Source organism: Artemia sp. Qi Xiang Cuo, chromosome 2 (assembly GCF_049724085.1).
Source record: "Artemia sp. Qi Xiang Cuo chromosome 2, ASM4972408v1, whole genome shotgun sequence".
NCBI lineage: Eukaryota > Metazoa > Arthropoda > Branchiopoda > Anostraca > Artemiidae > Artemia > Artemia sp. Qi Xiang Cuo.
The window spans coordinates 3332362-3352333 of NC_142795.1; the positions used below are offsets into that span (position 1 = coordinate 3332362).

General features: G+C 35.2%; 1 protein-coding gene across 1 annotated transcript in view; it reads right to left on the reverse strand.

Moving 5' to 3' along the window:
• LOC148954807 (uncharacterized) overlaps nt 1-19450 on the reverse strand; it is a 35156-nt gene extending 15706 nt beyond the window's left edge. Inside the window, exons 1-2 of the mRNA XM_089105199.1 lie at nt 19343-19450; nt 3595-3724 (exon numbers count right to left, since the gene is read on the reverse strand). Coding sequence (XP_088961325.1) covers nt 3595-3724; nt 19343-19362 — 150 coding nt within the window. The 5' untranslated portion in view covers nt 19363-19450. The remainder of the gene's footprint in view (nt 1-3594; nt 3725-19342) is intronic.
• Between the last annotated feature and the right edge of the window lie 522 nt (nt 19451-19972).

The following is a 19972-nucleotide window of genomic DNA, read 5'->3' on the forward strand; positions in this document are numbered from 1 at the left end:
AAAGTTCCTTGAGGAATCTTACAGTAAATACTGAGGGGTCAGAGATTATAGAGGGAAGGATGTAATAGGAATTAGAAATTTGGGAGACGGATGTAATTAGAAAAAAGGATGGGGAAAATAGTTGGAACTGGGCCAGCCAAAGAGATGGGGAAGACTTTGTGCAATGCAAGCGAGATACAAGTTGTAGTAGTTGGCAACCTTATTAGGGAGTTCAGGGAGAGGAACATTTATTTCAGAAGGTTTTAATCTGCACATTTCTTTAATTTTCCTGTACCATTACTTGGGTTTATTCGAATACAGATCTTTAACTTTGTTCTTGTAATACAGAGAAGCTGCTTTTCTATAATAATAATAATAATAGTAAAAAAAAATAAAAAAAAAATGAATAAATAAATAAAAGCCTCATTAACATGAACTTTACCACTACAGCACTTTTCGATTTTTTTTCTCTGAAAAATGGGATGCCTGTTTACTCCTTAATAAATTTTGTTGATATAAAACCTAATGGTCAACATTATTTGTTTGATACACAGAAGACCAATTTTCAGTGGTTTTCCAACAGCTGTTGGACACAGTTTTCCAACAGCTCTACAGTTTTTCCAAAACTGTTGAGTCCTGAGTCAACTAAATGTCTAAAGATGATTTCAGTAATAGTGAAGGATTATTTAACTTTAGCCTGAAAAAATTAGAGTAGGCTAAAGGGGAAAGTGCCCCCAAGAGGGACCTTTGCAAGTGTTGTAAGTTAAAACCGTTACAGGTAAAGTCAATTTTTAAGTTGTTTGCATCACCTAACAGGAAGATTCCAGCATTTGGGTATTTTGACAGTACATAGTCAACAATAATACATTTAATTTTTGTATATAAGCTATTTTGTCCACAGATCTCTGATTAGTTGAATAATAAAAATGGCATAGGAGAAACTAAAAAAACTTTTAATCTTTAACATTTGTGAGTTTTGAGCTTGTACTTCAGTTATAGGGATTATATCTGATCCATATATTTTTGACAGGGAGTCTAATTTATTAAGTTTTTCAGCATAGCTTGACAAAAGTTTGGGAATTGAAAAAAGTTGTGAATGTACCATTTTTACACTTAATTATTTTAGATTACAATTTGATTTAGTAGGTCTAGCAGGGGCTTTATTAGGATAGTCAGACCAGGGAACTTGGAGAGTATATTGATCATTTCTGAGATAACAATTAGAGTCAATTAGGGTAGTAGATTTATTGTGGGAGCCTAGACTGGGCCTGAAGGGAAATACGGACGTTGAGAAACTTTTTGGGACTAAATTATCATCATAACATGGGTCAAGAACTCTTAAACCTGAGCCACATTGACACGTAGTCAGAACAGGGAACTTGGAGAGTACATTCATCACTTCTGAGATCATGATTAGAGTCAGTTAGGGCAGCAGACTTATTGTGGAAGGCTAGACTGGACCTGAGGGGAACTACGGACGTTAAGAAACTATTAGGGACTAGATTATTATTATGACAGGGGTAAAGAACTCTTAAACCTGAGCCACATTGATAGGATAGCGACAAGGGATAAAATGAATGGGGGGAGGGCTCATGAGGATAAGTTAGGAAGAAATCGACTTGGGAGGGATCTTGAGAGGCGGGAAGAAATGGAGAGATGGTGCTGGAAAAGTGAAGTAGGATGGAGCGTGTCAGGAGGAGAGGGGCCAGGTTAATATTGGCAAAAGAAAGATGAAGATTTAAACCAGGAAATTAGCTGGAACAAAGAAAAGGAAATTTTTAAGATTTTACCCATAAGCTTCTTCCAGTACAACACGCTTCTTTTTTTTCTCCGTGATATCAAGATTAACAACTCCATATAGTAAAATTCTAAAAAAAATAAAAGAATTTTCTTCATCAATACTGCCACAAATGTGTATATAAATGAGGATATACTCTTACCAGATTCCCTATTATGAAGTAAAACCTGCCAAAAACCAAAACAATGTTCAAACATTAGCCAAGAGTAAGCCATGTTGTGATTAATGATTTTAAATGTGAAAATACATCATTGAATAGCAAGTAGGAGCATCAATTGGGGGAAGGTAGAAAGGCGATTCCCCCGGTATTGTTACCCCCGCCCCCTAAATTTTGAAAAATGACTATTTTGGACTTTTCATTTTAAAAATGGAAAAACAACAAGATTGTCCCCCCTTCTAGACTTCGAAAATACATTTAGCCCCCTTCTCCCTATATTTTCGTAAATTGACACTCCTATCAACAAGGGTTTCTATAAATCGACCAAACACATTAGCTTCCAGAATTTGAACTTCTTATCCATCCTTCTATTGAGTAATTTATCACAAGTATGTTAAAGATCCCATCTGTTATTTAATGAGACAGTCATACACTAAAGGGTTTCTATAAATCCCGCTCCCGCACAAGCATTGCTTCAGGGAATCGATGATGTATATATATTTTTTTTTAAATAAACCCAATGTTGACTAAAAAAAAAAAAAAAAAAAGGCTATTTTCTAGGGTGGGAGGAATGATTTAAATAATGGTTTGTAATATATATTTATACATGGCCGGGGCATAAAACATAGACATTACCGTTTGTGTTCCCTTAATCCAATATACTACACACAGCAGATTGCATAAATCAGGTGACCTTGTGGTTTTGCCTCATTTTCCCTACCCACACATGGAAGAAGGGATCTTACAATAGGATTCGAAAAGTGGACCCTTGATCTTAAGAAGCTGGCCTAACATTGTGTGTTGCATGGCTGTCAAGAAGGACAGGTGTGCAAAGTCCCTAGAGCCTGAGTTTCAAAGGGGTCTAGTACAAGTTCTTTTCGTTTTCTTTTCCAGTGCTGAAATATACCTTATAAGTTTCCATTTAAATTTTCAGCAATTTTTTTTTTTATTTGATAACATTTTATGACTGCTTATTTTTGCTAAAAAAAAAATGAAAATAAAAGGGAATCAGCTGTTTTGGAAAATTAGCTGGGTTATAGTATAAAACTAAAAAATTGTAACTGCAGGAAAGGGCCAGGAGATTTTGTGTGCAGTAGCCAACTTTTCCTACAAAAACCAGAGCCAGTGCTACAATCTAACATGCTCATTTTGATTGGTGCCATATTGCTAAAATAGGAAAAAAAAAACAAAAAGATGGGTAAAAAGGCATAGAAAGAATTGTCCTGGGAACCAGTCTTGGTTTTCAATAGCCCCGACCAGGGTTACAGGGACTCCAAGGCAGGGGCGTAATTTGCTCTTGGACAGGGGGGAGCAACTGCCCCTGGCAGTTGGCCATTTTTCAGTTTACATGGTTCATTTTTCAGTTTTCACTGTGATTTTTACTTGATTTGAGAAAATTGGTTCCAAATTTGCCCCGCCCCCCCCCAGGATTTGGACAAATTTACGTCACTGCTCCAAGAAATACAAGAAAGCTTACTTGGGCTTAAAACTAAAAAGAACACATTAACCATTATTAGTATAGTAAATATACAAAAATTAGTAAAAGTTGGACAATAAACCTGCATTCTATTCTGAAGGAGTGTGAAGTTTTATTTCAATATTCAAAGTAATTTAAGCAAAGAAAAGGCTGGAAACACTTGCTTTGTAATATGAAACTTACAACTGATGAATTAATCTTATTTGGGTATATCCCCAATATGGCTTGAATATTTTCTGGCTTGACACCTTTTGCCAGATACCTCTTCGCCATTGCTTCAACACGTTTGGCTCTGAATCCAGCAAGTCTGGCTCTAAAAAAGAAAAATAGGATTAATATAAAATGATAGAAAGTGATAAAATGATAGAAAGTCAATAAAAGATAAGCTAAAATGATAGAAAGTCAATATTGACATTCAATAATAACAAAAATATATTTCTAATCAACTAATATAATAATACTAACAGTGAATATTCGTGTGGTAATGTATGGTTTTCACCACTTATTGGTGCAAAAATGGTGCTACACCACTTACTGGAGAGAAAAGCCCTTGGCAGCACCAAATATTATAATGTGATGCCCGCGCTTACCACAACGGTTCTGTAAATATAGGGTGTACTAGTACCCAATTTACAGTATACCCTGCCTAAGGGTATGATAACGTGATCAAGCGGTCAAATGGCCAAATTCTAAGGCCAAGGGTGTACCCAACCCGTGTCACCACTAAAAAATCTCTAACTATTTCCTTGGAGGTACCAAACCCCCCTGGCTATATAACGATGATGGTATCTTGTAACTCTGTTCCTACCCTGTCTGGGTTCCTGGAAAAATTAGTCTACACAGCTGTAGAAAATATCTTACTTGTAATCTTCCAAAAGTCAATTACACATAACAAAAAGGATATAGTCTCCCAAACGGGGTCTCAAAGTGGACTAACTCAAGAATTCGTTCTGTACAACAAACTTTCATAGGGCTGGACCTTTACTTGGTCCTAGCCAATCCTCTCAATCCCCATTTAAAATCCATTCTACTTTTTCTTAACTTTATCTTTCAATGGCTCAGACCAGGAAGTCCCAAATAGAATTAACTTCAAAGCTTACTTATTGCGAAAGAATCTAGCTTAGCAACCAGAATTCAACTTCGGATAAAAAATTATCCTATTAGCAATTATAATTACAGAAAAGAAATGGGTCATTTATCTGAAAAGAAAAGAAACAGGGGTGGAACCCCAACACTGAACAAGTGAAAAGGGAGAGAAGAAAAGAATTAAAAAAGTACAGTGCTAATACATTTTTTTTCTTCTAGCATCCATTGCAACAGAAGCTCATATTCTGGCAACCTTACACAAAACTGTTAGTCACACGTTTGGAAAAGAATCATAAAATAATGCAAGTTAGTAACATTTTAAGATGAAAATCACAATTCCACAGCAGATCAATTGGTGCTGTCAGATACATTTTTAATCCCAAAATAAATAATTTCATGGACCACACAGCCTTTCCATTAACAATGAAAGCAAAATGAAAATATTGCAAAGCAGGCAAAACTTTCAATAAGACTGTGAAAAAAAGGTGAAAGAAGTGAAAGTGCAACTTGAACCCCATAATGGGTAGAGTAACAAAAAGCCTCTTCCAAATGATCCCAAACTAAGTCTCTGAATCAAAATATTTGTTTGCATTTGTCTTGAGGCAATGTCTAGTGTTATACAATATTATCAAAGTGATAAAGAGCTATATATTTTTACTATTACTACTTCCAACAACTCATTATAACACTAGGCCATTTGAGCCTGACACACTTGCCTCAGTTCAAATAAACAAAATATATTATCTACCAAGCAGGTTCTTTTTTATGACTTTTTCTAAGTATCTACTGATATGCTGAAAAACTGATAGGGTCAATTTCCTTTAGCAACTTAGCAATGAAACAATATAATGCAATCCACAAAATTTCGAGATAACCAGCTACCTTAAAGCCTTCCTTGATTATATCAGCAGATTGTTCCACAAATAAGCCATCATGCTATATGGAGATGTCAACATTTACCAAAAAATGTGGCTTTGCAGTACAGTCATTGATCAGGAGTTATCTGAGTTTTATGATCTGTCACTTTCTTACAGGCTTGAACAGTTTGTTGATGTTTGGACCTGCATAGGCCCTAATGCATCATCGCATCTTCATTAGACCACCCTGGCTCTTTTGAGCCGAATGTTCATAATTTTGCAAGTGACCAAGTGGCTGTTAGGCTGTTATATCCTAAAATAACCTTTACCTTCCATTACCAGTCAAGGGCTATCTGACAATGGAATAAATAGGAGAGTCAGGAGTCCTTGTGAAATTTCCTGATCCTAGCTATAATAAAAGGAGAACCTTGCCTTCAGACTGATAGAGACTTGTCAAGGAGGCATTACTGTTGTCAAAAGACACGTTCATTCCCCCTCCCTATAAAATGATGGGATTATAATCTCAGATTTTCAGGCAATGACTGAAGTACTTGGTAAGGCCTTTCCCAAGTTTTGAATCTTGATCATAACAGTAACAAAGTCCCTAACCTTCCTTGTCAGATAGACACTATCCTAAAATGCATCAACTACTCTGCTCCAAAGGTCTAGCAGACTCTACACTGCCTTAAAATGACCGAATTCACTGGTCCAGAACATATATCAAACATTAACCTTAATTACAGTACTCCTGAACTATTCAACCCATTGTCTTCAGTCTTTTGGTTCTGCTTTCACTCCTGATTCTTCTCAAGGGTGTGGAAGTCCACATGTGTCATCCCTGTTCCCATGCCTGATAGTATCCTATCCATATTGGTTTATACAGTCCCTCTTCTGTACTTGGTAGTCCATGAGTGCATTTTCAATAAAACCCTTCACAAATACCTGGAACCAAACAATCTTAGGTATTGATGGGCCATTGCAGCTCTTGAGAATGAGACATGTTAAGAAAACAATTCTTCTTCATAATATGCATAAAAATTGCAGTTAATGCATTTTGAATCTGCTTCCACTGTACTTTACCCCTCCCCCCCCCCCATGAGCAAATACATAGCCCAAATTGCACATTTACCATGCATCACTCTTGTTTCAAGTGAACGCTGTAAATTGAATCAACATTGACAAAATCCAGAAATAGAAAAAATATATGGGAAATATCTAATTTGCGCCATATATTTGCACATTAGGGGGGGAGGGTGAAGTAAAGTGGAAGCACCTTCAACATGTATTAACTACAATTCTTCAGTAGATTATGAAGCAAAAATTGTTTTCTTAATATTTTTACTTCTCAAGAGCCACATCTTTGCACTAATACAGATCTTATCAGCAAAACACAGCATGCATTCAGCAGAAATACTTGACATTAGACTGTCTTGATGTTCAGCATTAGGAGTGGATCAGACTTCTGGCCAAGGTGCAATATTATGCTACATTATTTTGATTTTGCAGAAGCATTTGATAATCTGACAGGAATCTGTTGCAAGAAGTTTCAACTGCATAGAATTTGTTTGGGACCCATTCTTTTCCTGGTACATATCATCAACATAGAGGACAATCTCTGGACCCTTTTCCTAATAAGAACATGGTCCAAGCAGCTAACACAAAGATTGTGTAGCTTCTCTGTCCTTCAATTTAGTCTATGGTACATAGAAAATATCTGATGCCTGGATGAACAACTTCAATGCAATCAAGGCAATGGAGCTAGTGATCACTCAATCAAAGGTCTCACATCAACACTCTGACTTTATTTTCAAGAATAAAGCTCTCAAGAGAGTTTACAAACTCTTTTGAAAGCTGAATATGCTTCTTTCTGGGACTCTTTCAAGGCACACATAGGTGATTGGATCCAATCTTCCTGGATGAACAAGATGGGTGTGATTCTTTGTTTCATGAGCATGTTATCACCCATCTCAATTATCTCTTTCTACAAGTCTTACATTATGCCTGTTGATAAATATGGATCCCTTCTTTTTGCAGGAATTCTAAAACCCTCCTGGCACTACTTTAAAGGATCACAAAATAAGGCATGAAGGACAACTGTAGCACTAATCAGGTACTACTAAAGTTACTAAGTGAGAAATAAGAGAAAAAAATGTGGTGTCAATGGTTGTTTTCTACAAATATCTCCCACATAATATCTCAACCAGTACTACTACCTGCCAAGATGGATACAACAAAACATTCAGACACATGGGATGGGTGTATTACATACAAGAGGAGACACCACACATTTAGAATTGGAGAAAAGCTTTGTAAGAAAAACTTTGAAATTGATTTCATGTGTGTGGGTTTATTCTTGCATCAAGGCTAAAATAAAGAAACAGAACAAGCATCTCACAATGCATGTATTTAATTTTATTTAGAAAATAAGCATAGGAAAGTATTCCTAGACTAGAATATTTCTCAAAACTGGTGCATGCTTCTCTTCCATCCCAAGATCATGGGTTTCAAAAATTGAGCTCTTTGGTATTCTTTCTGGGGGTGGAACAGGTCATAAGATAGGATTTAAAAAGAAATGCCCGCTCTCACTAATATATAAGTATATATACTACTACTACTAACAACTCACCGCAGCAACAAGCCGCGTGAGGCCAACACAGCTACGCACGCTCCTCCTCCACCCCAATCTATTCAAAGCCTCCCTTTTTACACCTGCCCACAAAGTTCCCATTTCCTTTAAATCTGTCTTTATGACGTCCTCTCACCCCAGACGGGGACGGCCTGCTTTCCGTTTAGCCCTAGATGGTTGGCCGAAAAGAACAATCTTCGGCAATCTGTCATCCTTCATCTGCACAACGTGCCCTAGCCACCTCAACCTTTCTTTCATTATAGCCCTAGAGAGCGGTATTGAACCGTTTTTCGTATAGCCTATTGCTTGAAATACGGTCAGTCAACGGGGTATCTAGAACAAGCCTTAAATAATTTCTCTGGATAACATCTAGCAAATCTTCATCCGGTTCTCGGAGCGTCCATGCTTCAGAGACTTATTTGACCACTGTCATCACTGTAGCTTCTAATAATCTAATCTTGGTTTGCAGACTTATGTTCCTATTCTTCCAGACTTTTTTAACTGTGAAAAAACACCCTGAGCCTTGGCTATTCTATATTTAACCTCTTCACTGCTCCCACCATCTTTACTAATAATACCAATGTCACCTTTTCATCTTCACTTATTCCTAGCCTTAGTGGTTTAGTCTTCATAACATTAATTTTCAAACCAATTCTAGCACCCTGAACTCGCAAAACCTCTAAAACTTCATTCATTTTGCTCACACTTTCATCGAGAATAATGAAATCGTCAGCATAATCCAAGTCCTGGATACTTTTTCCTCTCAATTTGAGTCCGTGGTCTCCCATTGCCTTTCCAGTGCTCTTTAAAACAAAGTCCGTCAAATTAATCCCTACAAAGGGGGATAGAACACAACCCTGCTTAACTCCTGATTTAATACAAAACCAGCTGCTAACCTAATTTCCTACCTTAACCGCAGGAGTGTTATTCTTGTACATAGCACTAATCACTTTAATGCTTTTGTCTGATATAACATACAGGGAGACAAACTTTACCAAAGCTCTCCTATCGACATAATCGAACACTTGCTCATAATCTATAAAACTGAGGACCAAAGGTGTTTGAAAACTCAGGCATTTTTCAATTATTAACCTAAGAGTGAAAATTTGGTCGACACATCCTCTACCTTTTCTAAAACCCTACTGCTCTTCTCTTAAAACTTTGTCTATGGCATCTCTCAGTCTAAAAAGTATCATATTACTAAATAATTTACTACCTACAGAGACCAGACAAATGCCTCGATAATAACCACACTCACTTTTATCACCTTTCCTATAAAGTGGCTTAATTAAGGTTTTCCTAAAATTGTTAGGTGTTTCCCTTTTTTAAAAAATCATGTTAATAATCTTCAGTAACTTATTTCTAACCTCAGAGCCACCATATTTAAGAAACTCATTTACCACCCTATCAGCACCTGGAGCTTTCTTATTTTTTATTCCTTTTAGTACTGTAGCTAATTCTTCCTCATGAAACAAATCTTCCTTCACATCCAAGGCATCACAAACTTTTTCATTTTCCTCTGTAATCTGTTCCTGCAACACTATCTCGGTTAGGTAAATTCTCAAAATGTTCGGCCCCTCTCTCTTTAATTCTTTCATTATCGCTAATTGCGACCCCATTCCTATCTTTAACTGGGCCAGGTCCGGATTGACTACTCCCTCTCAATTTGTTAACGTATCAGTAAAAAGACGCACTACTATGTCATCTAGCTGCGTATTTCAGATCCTTAGTAATTTTACCCATGGCCTCCACTCCCCACCTACTTAGTTCATAATTTAAAACTTTCTTCACTTTCTATATATTTCTTTTGTTATCCTACGACCTATTGCTCAGATAATTCTTGTACAAGGCCTTTCTCCTTTCTATCAAACATAAAGCTTTTTCACTGATATTCTTAGCTGCAGTTCTACGTTTTTTCCCTAAGAAACCTGCAGTAACTTCACAAATAACTTTTCTAAAATTATTCCAACCATCTTCCACATTGTCAATTTTTAAACTCTTAAGTTTAGTTTTCAACTGCTCCTTGACAATTTCTCGCTATTTCTTATCCTTAACTCTGCCAACATCACAATTACCCAGGGGGTATTACGCTTCTGATATTTCAGCTTTAAATTAACCCTTGGCATAACTAGATGGTGATCCTTACTTTTAACATCAGTAACGGCGCTCTTGTATACCCCAGTATCCTTCATTAGTCTTACGAGCCTATAGTTTACAATAGCATAATCCATAAAGTTCGATGTCTTGCCATCATGGGAATACCATCTTAACTTTTTAGCCATTTTATGTTCAAACACCATATTGATTATAACTAGATTGTTATACCTACAAAATTGCAAAACTTACTGTATCCATTACTGTTTTCTTTTCCTACACCAAATTTACCTAGGCTGGGATACGATCTATCCCTATTTCTACCAACCTGGGCGTTAAAATCTCCCAGTAATAACATCATATTTCTACCTGGGACCCTGTCTATTTGCTCCTGTAACTGTAAGTAAAATTCATCTGAGTCACTAGTATCTCCGTCAGTCGGTTCTACAGGGGTGTATACTAATATAACTGATACCCTGAACTTTCTAGTCATAAAATGAACAATTAGTATTCTATTATTTATACCTTCCCAGCCTAAACAAGACTTAGAAGCTTCCTTATTCATCATGAGCCCTACTCCCTGTCTATGTACCCCATCCTTCCTGCCTGAGTAAACAAATTCTATATCACCTAAATTCATGCAACCTACCCCTGGGATATGAGTTTCTGAAATTCCTAATGAATCCAGTTCGAATCGTCTGAATTCGTCAGTCAAAATGTCGATACGATAGCCATTTTTTAATGTCGTAACATTCCAAGTTACAATTTTCATGTTCTTTAAATCACTGAAATTATTTTCGCCTCAGGAAAAGCAATGATCCTGGATACCAGTGCAGGACGGGGATCACATATCTTCTCAAGTCTACACTGAAGTGCCTAAGCCGGATTAGAACCGGACAGCAAGAAGTCCCTGGGACGTCTAGTTGAATGGAGGCTTTTTGCAATCCTGGGCCCATCTTGGTCATAACATGGTTTTCAGCACTTAGCGATACTCTTCTATCAACAAGAGTCAAAATCCTGCACAGACAGTCTCAAGTCTATTACCTCCGACTCATTATATATTCATGCCTACAAGTATTATGCTACTACGGGGAAGCAAACCATAATAGATAAATCAGCTAGGAAGAGGCGATTCAGCCTAAAGACGCCCGTCAAAACACACCAGGCCCAGAAGAATTGTCCATTAATCAGAATCCTATACAAATAATATGTTGTTTACAAGGCTATGATTTCCTCGAGGGGAGCCACTCCTCAAGTGGGATTAGTTGATCACAAGATCCCAGTCTTGCGGTTACCCCGAAAAGGTCAAGGCAGACCTTTGCAGAGGCTATTGTCCATATATCTGGATCTTGTGCCCTGCCACAGTTTTCCTCCTATAGAGGATCCTCCCACGATGGTGTTCTGCATCACCATGCAATTTAACCCATTACTGGGAGAAGGTTTGCAACTCATGGAACTTGTGGACAAACCAGTGGGCCCTTTTGAGTGTATATTTGAGGGGCCTTCTTCCTCCTCCGCCTGTATTTATGACTACGGGCAAGGGTGCCCCAGTTTCTATTATGGACCCCCAGGGACAAGGTCCCCCCTTGGTCCGTGCCTCCTATGGAGGTACCCTACATATCTGTAGAGCGTTCCCCTTTCGCCACCTGGGGACACGCTGAATGGCCCGGGGGAGGCCAGGAACATAAAGATGAAACCAACACCAGTTGGGCCCAAAAACCCCGTGCCCTCCCAAGGGCACAACACAACCCGCACTCCACCAAAAAAAACACAAATGAATTTGTGTTGTCATTTTAATATACATACACTGATATTTAGTAATCACAATGTTAATATTATTTGATTTATTGAAGTTATAAAAGGAAAAACATTTATATTTTTCAGTAAAGTGCAAATCATGCTCCAGCCCTGGGAAGGCACAGGGGCTCCTAGCCCAACCCACGCTAACCTCCGCCCGTTCCGAGTCCGACTCGGTCAGTCATCGCACTTGTTGTCGTTGTTGTTTGGGGTTTGACACGTTCGACCAATCGGTCATATGCATTTGTATCACTCGATTTTTCTGTGCCTTCTGTAAACACTAGCTTGATATTTTACAGAGGACCATTAAGTAGTATCATTATAAATACTATTGATAGTTTATTAGTGGCATAACGTAATAGATTACTACAAGTTTCTAATAGTTTATCCGAACAAGAAATTATAATTCTTTTGGTGAACTAACCTCTTATTGCAGAAAATAAATAAACACCAAGTAGAAAACGTTTTCAGGAAATTAAGTTCAATTTCCACGTTCCTGATTTTTAATTAAAAGTATATTCATATACAAGCAAGGTCAGATCCGATATTACTTGACTATGAGATCAACGTTTTGATGTTTGAAAAGTATGATATTTGAAAAGATTTGAGGACGCTTGGTCTATCCAACGCCCCATGAATGTAAAAGAGAACCAGAAACCAGGCTTTTATAAAATGAGATTATTCAGCAACAAAACTAATAATACTACTGATAGGTTATCAGTGACATAGCCTGATGGGTTACTAAAAGATTTTAATAACTTAGCATTAATAGGTTATCAGCATGGAAAATGTTACATTTTCTTGATGAATTAGCCTCTTATTGAAATAAGTTAATAAACAAAAATTAGAAAAAGTTTTATCAAAAGAACATGCTTTTCATCATTGTAAAAACAAGAGTAAAACAACAGGAAATTTACCAAAGACAGTGAAAATATTTAAACCTTAAGAATATTTCAGCTCTATATTCAAGAACCGTTCTCAGCAAACCACAAGTATAAATAAAATAAGACTTACAATAGAATATGATCCCCAAAGCAAAAATTGAAAAATTATAACAGTCCCAGAGACACTAGGAAATTCGTTCAGGTACAGATTAAGAACATGTTTTTAATGCTAATATTGTTTTTTTTAGTAGCTGACCTAATAGGTCTTTATATAACAGGTTCATCAGTATTGGCTAATGGTTTCTTAATATAATTTGTCATATCTATTTTAATTATATCTGTGCACAAAGCATTAAGTGGGTGCTTCCCTAAATCTCAATTGATAGAAATAAATAAATATGTATCATTATTATCACTTAAAATAAATAAATAAACATCATTTAACACTTGTTGTTATTTAGGAATCTTAGAAACATCTTAGAAACATAAATGTATATGACCTTAAATAAAGATAAAAATATTAAAATTAATATGGAATTAGAAAAACAAGTGAACTCTAGGGAATCCCCTCTCCTCTTTCCGTAATCATAGAAATTTTCTTAAAAACAACAACAAGTAAAACAATAGGCAATTTATATATATATATATATATATATATATATATATATATATATATATATATATATATATATATATATATATATATATATATATTAAGCTCCAGCACTTGGCAGACTTATTACGTTTTTTTTATTGGACCATTAAGTTTTACCTCAGCTTGTCTTTTGTCATTATGAAACACATATCACCGAAACTTTATTTCTTTTAATTGTTCAGGTTGTGGGACAAAAATTCTTCTTTTGCCTTGGCTTGTCTTTTATCATTATGAAAGACATATCGCCGAACCTTTGTTTGTTTTAATTGTTCAGGTGGTGGGACCAAAACTTCTTTTTCTTCTAACTTTTTATCTAGTCCATCAAAATCCCAAACCCAATTGTCATTGCTATCAATTTCAACTTTGACACATTTTGATTCTTGCTGTCCAGGTTGATTTTCATTGACTTGCTCACATGTCTTCTAACTGCATGTGTCTTTGCTCTTCATTTTCATTTTTGACTTGCTCTCATGCTTGGTGTTGCATATTTTCTAATCATGTGTGTCTTTGCTCTTCATTTTCATTTTGGCATGTCTTTTAACCACCAGTGTCTTTGATCTTCATTTTCATTTGTCACATATTTTTTGGATTTTGATTACTTCAGATTGGTGTTGTTGCAATTGATGGCAGAAATTTTTGTCTTTTGGACCTTCCCAAAGACATTATATTATTGAAATAACTGATGTGTTTGGAACTCAACAATCTTATTTATGCTATGCATGACATCACATAAGAAAATGCTTATATGATATCATAAAAAATGCTTATATGATGTAGTAACATAGTACATAACATCATTTGCAAAAATCAAAACTAAGACTCTTAACTAATTTTCTCATACTTCTGACCTATCTAGATTGTTTTTTTTATGGCAGAATATCCCAAGATTTTTCCCAAAAAATATGGAGCTGTTTTCTAGAAAAAACACATAAATACATATACAATTATTGCTTGTTTATAATTATATATATATATATATATATATATATATATATATATATATATATATATATATATATATACAAAAAATTAAACAAGAAAAACGGGTTTTAATTTCTATAAAGCAGTGAATACAAAACACTTAATTAAACAAAAATACTCCGAATATTTCGGCCCCACATCCGGGAGCCTTTCTCAACGGAAAAACAAAAAAAAAATTCTTACATCAACATAAAAACATACTAAACAAATAAAAGAAAAAATATAAATAAATAGGAAAAGAAAACTCACATATTAAATAAACAATTCCATTCACTGGCGTATAAACAAAATCGAATGCTTATATTGATTGGAACACGCCTTCTCAAAGAATATAAATGGAAATATATTAAATAAACAATTCCATTCACTGGCGTATAAACAAAATCGAATGCTTATATTGATTGGAACACGCCTTCTCACAGAATATGAATGGAAATATATTAAATAAACAATTCCATTCACTGGCGTATAAACAAAATCGAATGCTTATATTGATTGGAACACGCCTTCTCACAGAATATAAATGGAAATATATTAAATAAACAATTCCATTCATGCGTAAACAAAATCGAATGCTTATATTGATTGGAACACGCCTTATCGCAGAATATAAATGGAAATATATTAAATAAACAATTCCATTCACTGGCGTATAAACAAAACCGAATGGCTTATATTGATTGGAACACGCCTTCTCACAGAATATAAATTGAAATATATTCATTAAACAATTTAATTCACTGGCATATAAACAAAATCGAATGCTTATATTGATTGGAACACGCCTTATCACAGAATATAAATGGAAATATATTAAATAAACAATTCCATTCACTGGCGTATAAACAAAATCGAATGCTTATATTGATTGGAACACGCCTTCTCACAGAATATAAAATCCAGATTTTATACTCTGTGAGAAGGTGTGTTCCAATCAATATAAGCATTCTATTTTGTTTATACACCAGTGAATGTAATTGTTTATTTAATATATTTCCATTTATAATGGAAATATACATAAAATGTCTAAGGCATTTTTTTTTAAGCAGAAAAATAGTGCTTAAATAGGCTAGGATATAAGGGTGACATTTGTTTAAGTTTAAAATTTATATTTTCTATACTATCAGCCAATCCTAACTTGCCTCATCCCAACCATCAGTCAATCTCAACTGCCTACATCTTATTTTAGATTAGGAACTGCTGTCAATATTTGTGAAGGATGTGTTTTAATTAAAATGTTTGTCCAAGATCTGGTGATATTAATGGTCCCCTTGAGCATGCCTATCTGTGGTCACCATTACTGACTGGGCTAAATTGCATCTATCCTAGAACTCTCCTAGGTGGAAGGCATGTCAAAACCCTCTTTTGTATTTTGTGTAGTGTCTAAATAGTGTCCATCTCAACAGTAGACCTGAACAGATCCAGTATTGGACCTTATATTGCTCTGAAGTGCAAATTATGTTTATTATGCCTATTTGGCACACTGAACCAACTGTTAATGAGCAATACACACAAAAGGCAATGGTAAACCTAAAAAATCAGGAAAATTGTATGTAGCCTACAGCTATATATTTATAGAAGATGGGAAAATGCTATTACACAACTGTGATGAGAGCAATTATTTTATTTGAGAAGAGCATTGAATGAGGAAACCAATAGTATATCTTATTTTCCTACCTGATTTGCACACTATGCTTGGATGCCTTTGCCAAGTCACCTTGGTGGTCTTAATGACTTCTTAAGGTAAAAATTTAGGTTTTTGGCCAACCCTGTTAGGTTTAGCATCTTTACCCCCATTTAAACATGGTGTTTTTGGTTGAAAATGCTGCCTCATGAAAAAAATCAGTCAGAAGACCTTGGTTTGGTAGCAGTAGTTTATCCCCTCTTCTATATATATATATATACATTCCTTAGACAGAATGTATCTATCATAGAGTATGTCTATAATTAGATACTTTGTTCTGACTTTAAGATCCTACATCCAAGATTAGGTGGTATTTTCCAAGTTTATGCTCAAGCTTAAAGTTTGTGTCCATGATAAGGTTCTCCTGCTGACTACCACTGTAATTAGTGTTTAAACATCCAAGCTAACCACAGAGTTATTAAGGAAACTTAAGACAAATGCAACAGTGAAGCAATCCTTTTTCTAGGTGGTATAATAAAGACTATATACTGATATAACCCCTGAGTGCAGATAGGCAAGCTGTCTCACTACTGGGTATCTTATGATACCCAGTAGTATAAAAAAATCTTATTTACCTGAGTTAGGTAAATAAGACTTTCAGGAATGCATAAATATGGATGAGTTTAAATTACTGACCTAGCTAAGAAATAGACATACCTTTAGAGTCAGAATTGCATCCAGAATCCAAATATAACATTCATTTGCATCAGAAATGAACTTTACACCATTTTCCTAATATGCAAATATTTACCCTGAATTGTATATAGGCTAGGCTATTTACACATTAGGGGTGGGGGTAAAGTTCATTTTTGATGTAAATAAATGTTATATTTGGATTCAAGATGCAATTCTGACTATAAAGGTTTGTGTATCTCTTAGCCAGGTCAGTAAAACTCCTCTATATTTACCCACAAATGTCTTTAGAGCCTAAAATACACCTTGACAAAGTAATATTGAACTACTAAATCAACCCTTTCCTTATTCATGTTGCTTATAAGATTGTATAGCCTAGATTACATAAACAAGCCTAGACCTATATAGATTTTGACAAAAAAGTTTTACCTTAGTTTTGGTTTTTCAGTCTGTTCTTCATTGGCTCTAATTTTGAAATGTGATTTGTTTTATTTCAGCAGGATCTTAAGCTACATCAAGGTTTATTATTAAATTTAATATATATGTTTTCAAATCTTTAAAACCTTTATACCCTAAATCCAGATTGAGCAAAGGTATAAGGCTCAAAACTTTGTTCTTGTGCCTCAATTGAGCAATACATCAATTTCTTGATGTTTCACAGTTAAAATTCTACTTTAGCTACTTTAGGCTACCTTGGAAAGGGGTCAGATTAGGAAAATGAAACTTTCAGGGATGGGTCTACAGGCTAAAAGTATGTCAGGGGAAGGTATTTTAAATTACCTGCCTCCACTCCTTCTCCCTCTACAGGGCTCTGACCTTTGATGACCTTTAGAAATCTGTGTGTTATAAAAGTGAAACATTGCAAAATAGATTTTCTGCTTAAATGAAGTACAGCAAAATTGTTTTCAGCTTCACAACTTTTCGGAATCCCAATTTATAAGGTTTTAAAGATATACAAATAAATTTCCTAAATCTTTTAAAAAAAATGATGTGGCTAAAAATTCTACTCAAATAACAGGAATTGCATTTTCAGAACTAAAGCCAGAGAAAAAGAAACTGATAACTGAAAATTAAGGTAAAATGTAGTTTTGCCAAAATTTCAATAGGTATAGGCTAGACCTGTCATGTAAGCCAATTTCAGGACCCTCTAGAGGGAGAAGGAGTGGAGATAGGTACTTCAAAATAACTTCCCATGACATACTTTGGTAAATATTTTTGAAGTTCATATTATTGACTTACAAATAAAGTAAACATATCACTCAATGCCTTTTTTATGCTCTTTCCAAGCATAATAATCATTTTTGCTGCAAATGAATTTCACCCCACCACTATATATTGCCCTAATGTGCAAATATATACCCTGAATCAGTATAGCCTACTTAGGAGTGGGGGTAAAATTTGTCTGCAGCAATAATGATTATTATATTTAGAAAGAGCATAAAAAGGCATTGAGTGGTATTTTTACTTTATTCATAGGTCAATAATATAAACTACAAAATGTTACCCATACTTTAGCCCAAGGCCAAATCCAGGGGGAGGGAGTTTGAACCCCTCCCCCCAAAAAAAATGTCTGTCTGACTGACAAAAATGTAAAAAAATGGGCATAAACAAATTCTGTATGTCTTTTTTTAGGTTTTTTGTGTAACCCCCCACCCCCCCAAAAAAAAATGTTTCTAGTAAAACCCCCTCCAAAAAAATTGGTTCTTTTTTACCAAATCATATTATTGAGTTAGGAATAAAGTGAACACACCATTCAATGCCTTTTTTTATGCTGATTACAAATATAACAATCATTTATATCAGAAATGAATTTCAGCCCCCCCCCCCCCCTCAAATGTGCAAATATAGGCTATACCCTGAATTGACATATATAGGAGGGGGGCTAAAATTCATTTCTGATAGAAATGACTGTTATATTGTAATCAGCATAAAAAAAGGCATTGAATGGTATATTCACTTTATTTGAAACTCAAAAATATGATTTGGTAAAAATTTACCAAAAAATCCTGGGTATGGCCTTGCTTTAGCCTGTAGACTCATTCCTAAAAGTTTCATTTTTTAGCCTAACCCCTTTCCAAGATAGCCAAAAGTAGGCTAGCCTAGCTAAAGTAGAATTTTACTTATTCCTATTATAACATAGAGATTGTAAAGGGTCTATGCTCATTGGAAACAGGAGGGGCAGAGGTGACCTAGCCTAGGTAGGCTAGCCTATTTCAAAATACCTACCCAAGCCTACCCAGGTGATCATTGAGACACTGGATTTATTCCTCAGATTTCTATTCATTTAACTATTTTACTAGATATATAATAGCTCCTTATCTAGGATTTAAACAAATGAAAAACTGATAGTAGCTTTCTCTTTTTTTTGCTAGGTCATAGGCCTAGGATGTGATTTATGCCCATTGCCTAGTCTACATTATAAATTTATCATTCAGCTACTTAATTTTTCTGATGGAAACTTTCATTGACTTTAAAGGCTAGCCAGACAGGAGCTATGAGTCCTACCCTAGTCAGGACAAATAATAGGCTAGGCCTAAGCTGGCGTAGCCTACTGCCCATTACTGTTTTCACTGCATAGGGGGCTAGCCTAATTTACTTTTCATATGTCTCTTTTTAAGACTAAGATTATCATACCTCATCTCCTGGTCAGCCATAGCCTAATAACCTTTCCAGATTAAAATGTATAGGCCAAATACAAAACGGAAAGTAGCAGTTCTCAAGGCGCCAATATTTGAATTGAATTTAAACTAACTGCGACCTTCGAGTTGTCAAATACATGGCCGTTCTTTTGTGTGGTGTTCGATAACGAAGTTCAAAACTGTCGATATTGTTAAAAAATATCCGTCCAATGCTTCAGCATTGCTCAACAGAACTGAATGCTGGGGGTTTATATCATAGTTTCTCTGAATAGGCTGTTGTTTTGAGTATTTTTTTCAAAATTAATTGGTTTTCCATTTTTACCTACTTTTACTTTAATTGGCATACTTTTTTCATTGCCTTTAGAAAAATTTTGGTCTCTAAGCTTCATCAAATAAAAAAAAAAGTTTTTTTCAATTCAAAAGTAAGGAGCAACATTAAAACATAAAACGAACAAAAATTATTACGTGTATGAGGGGGGTTGCCCTCCTCTTGAATACCTTGCTCTTCACGCTACAATGTTTCGGCACTTGAAAAAAAAATTACTTATTGTTCTAATTAAATGACCCTTGTGTTTAGGAGTTGTTTTTTAAAGAATTCGGAAAAAAATTAAATTTTAGAGTAAAG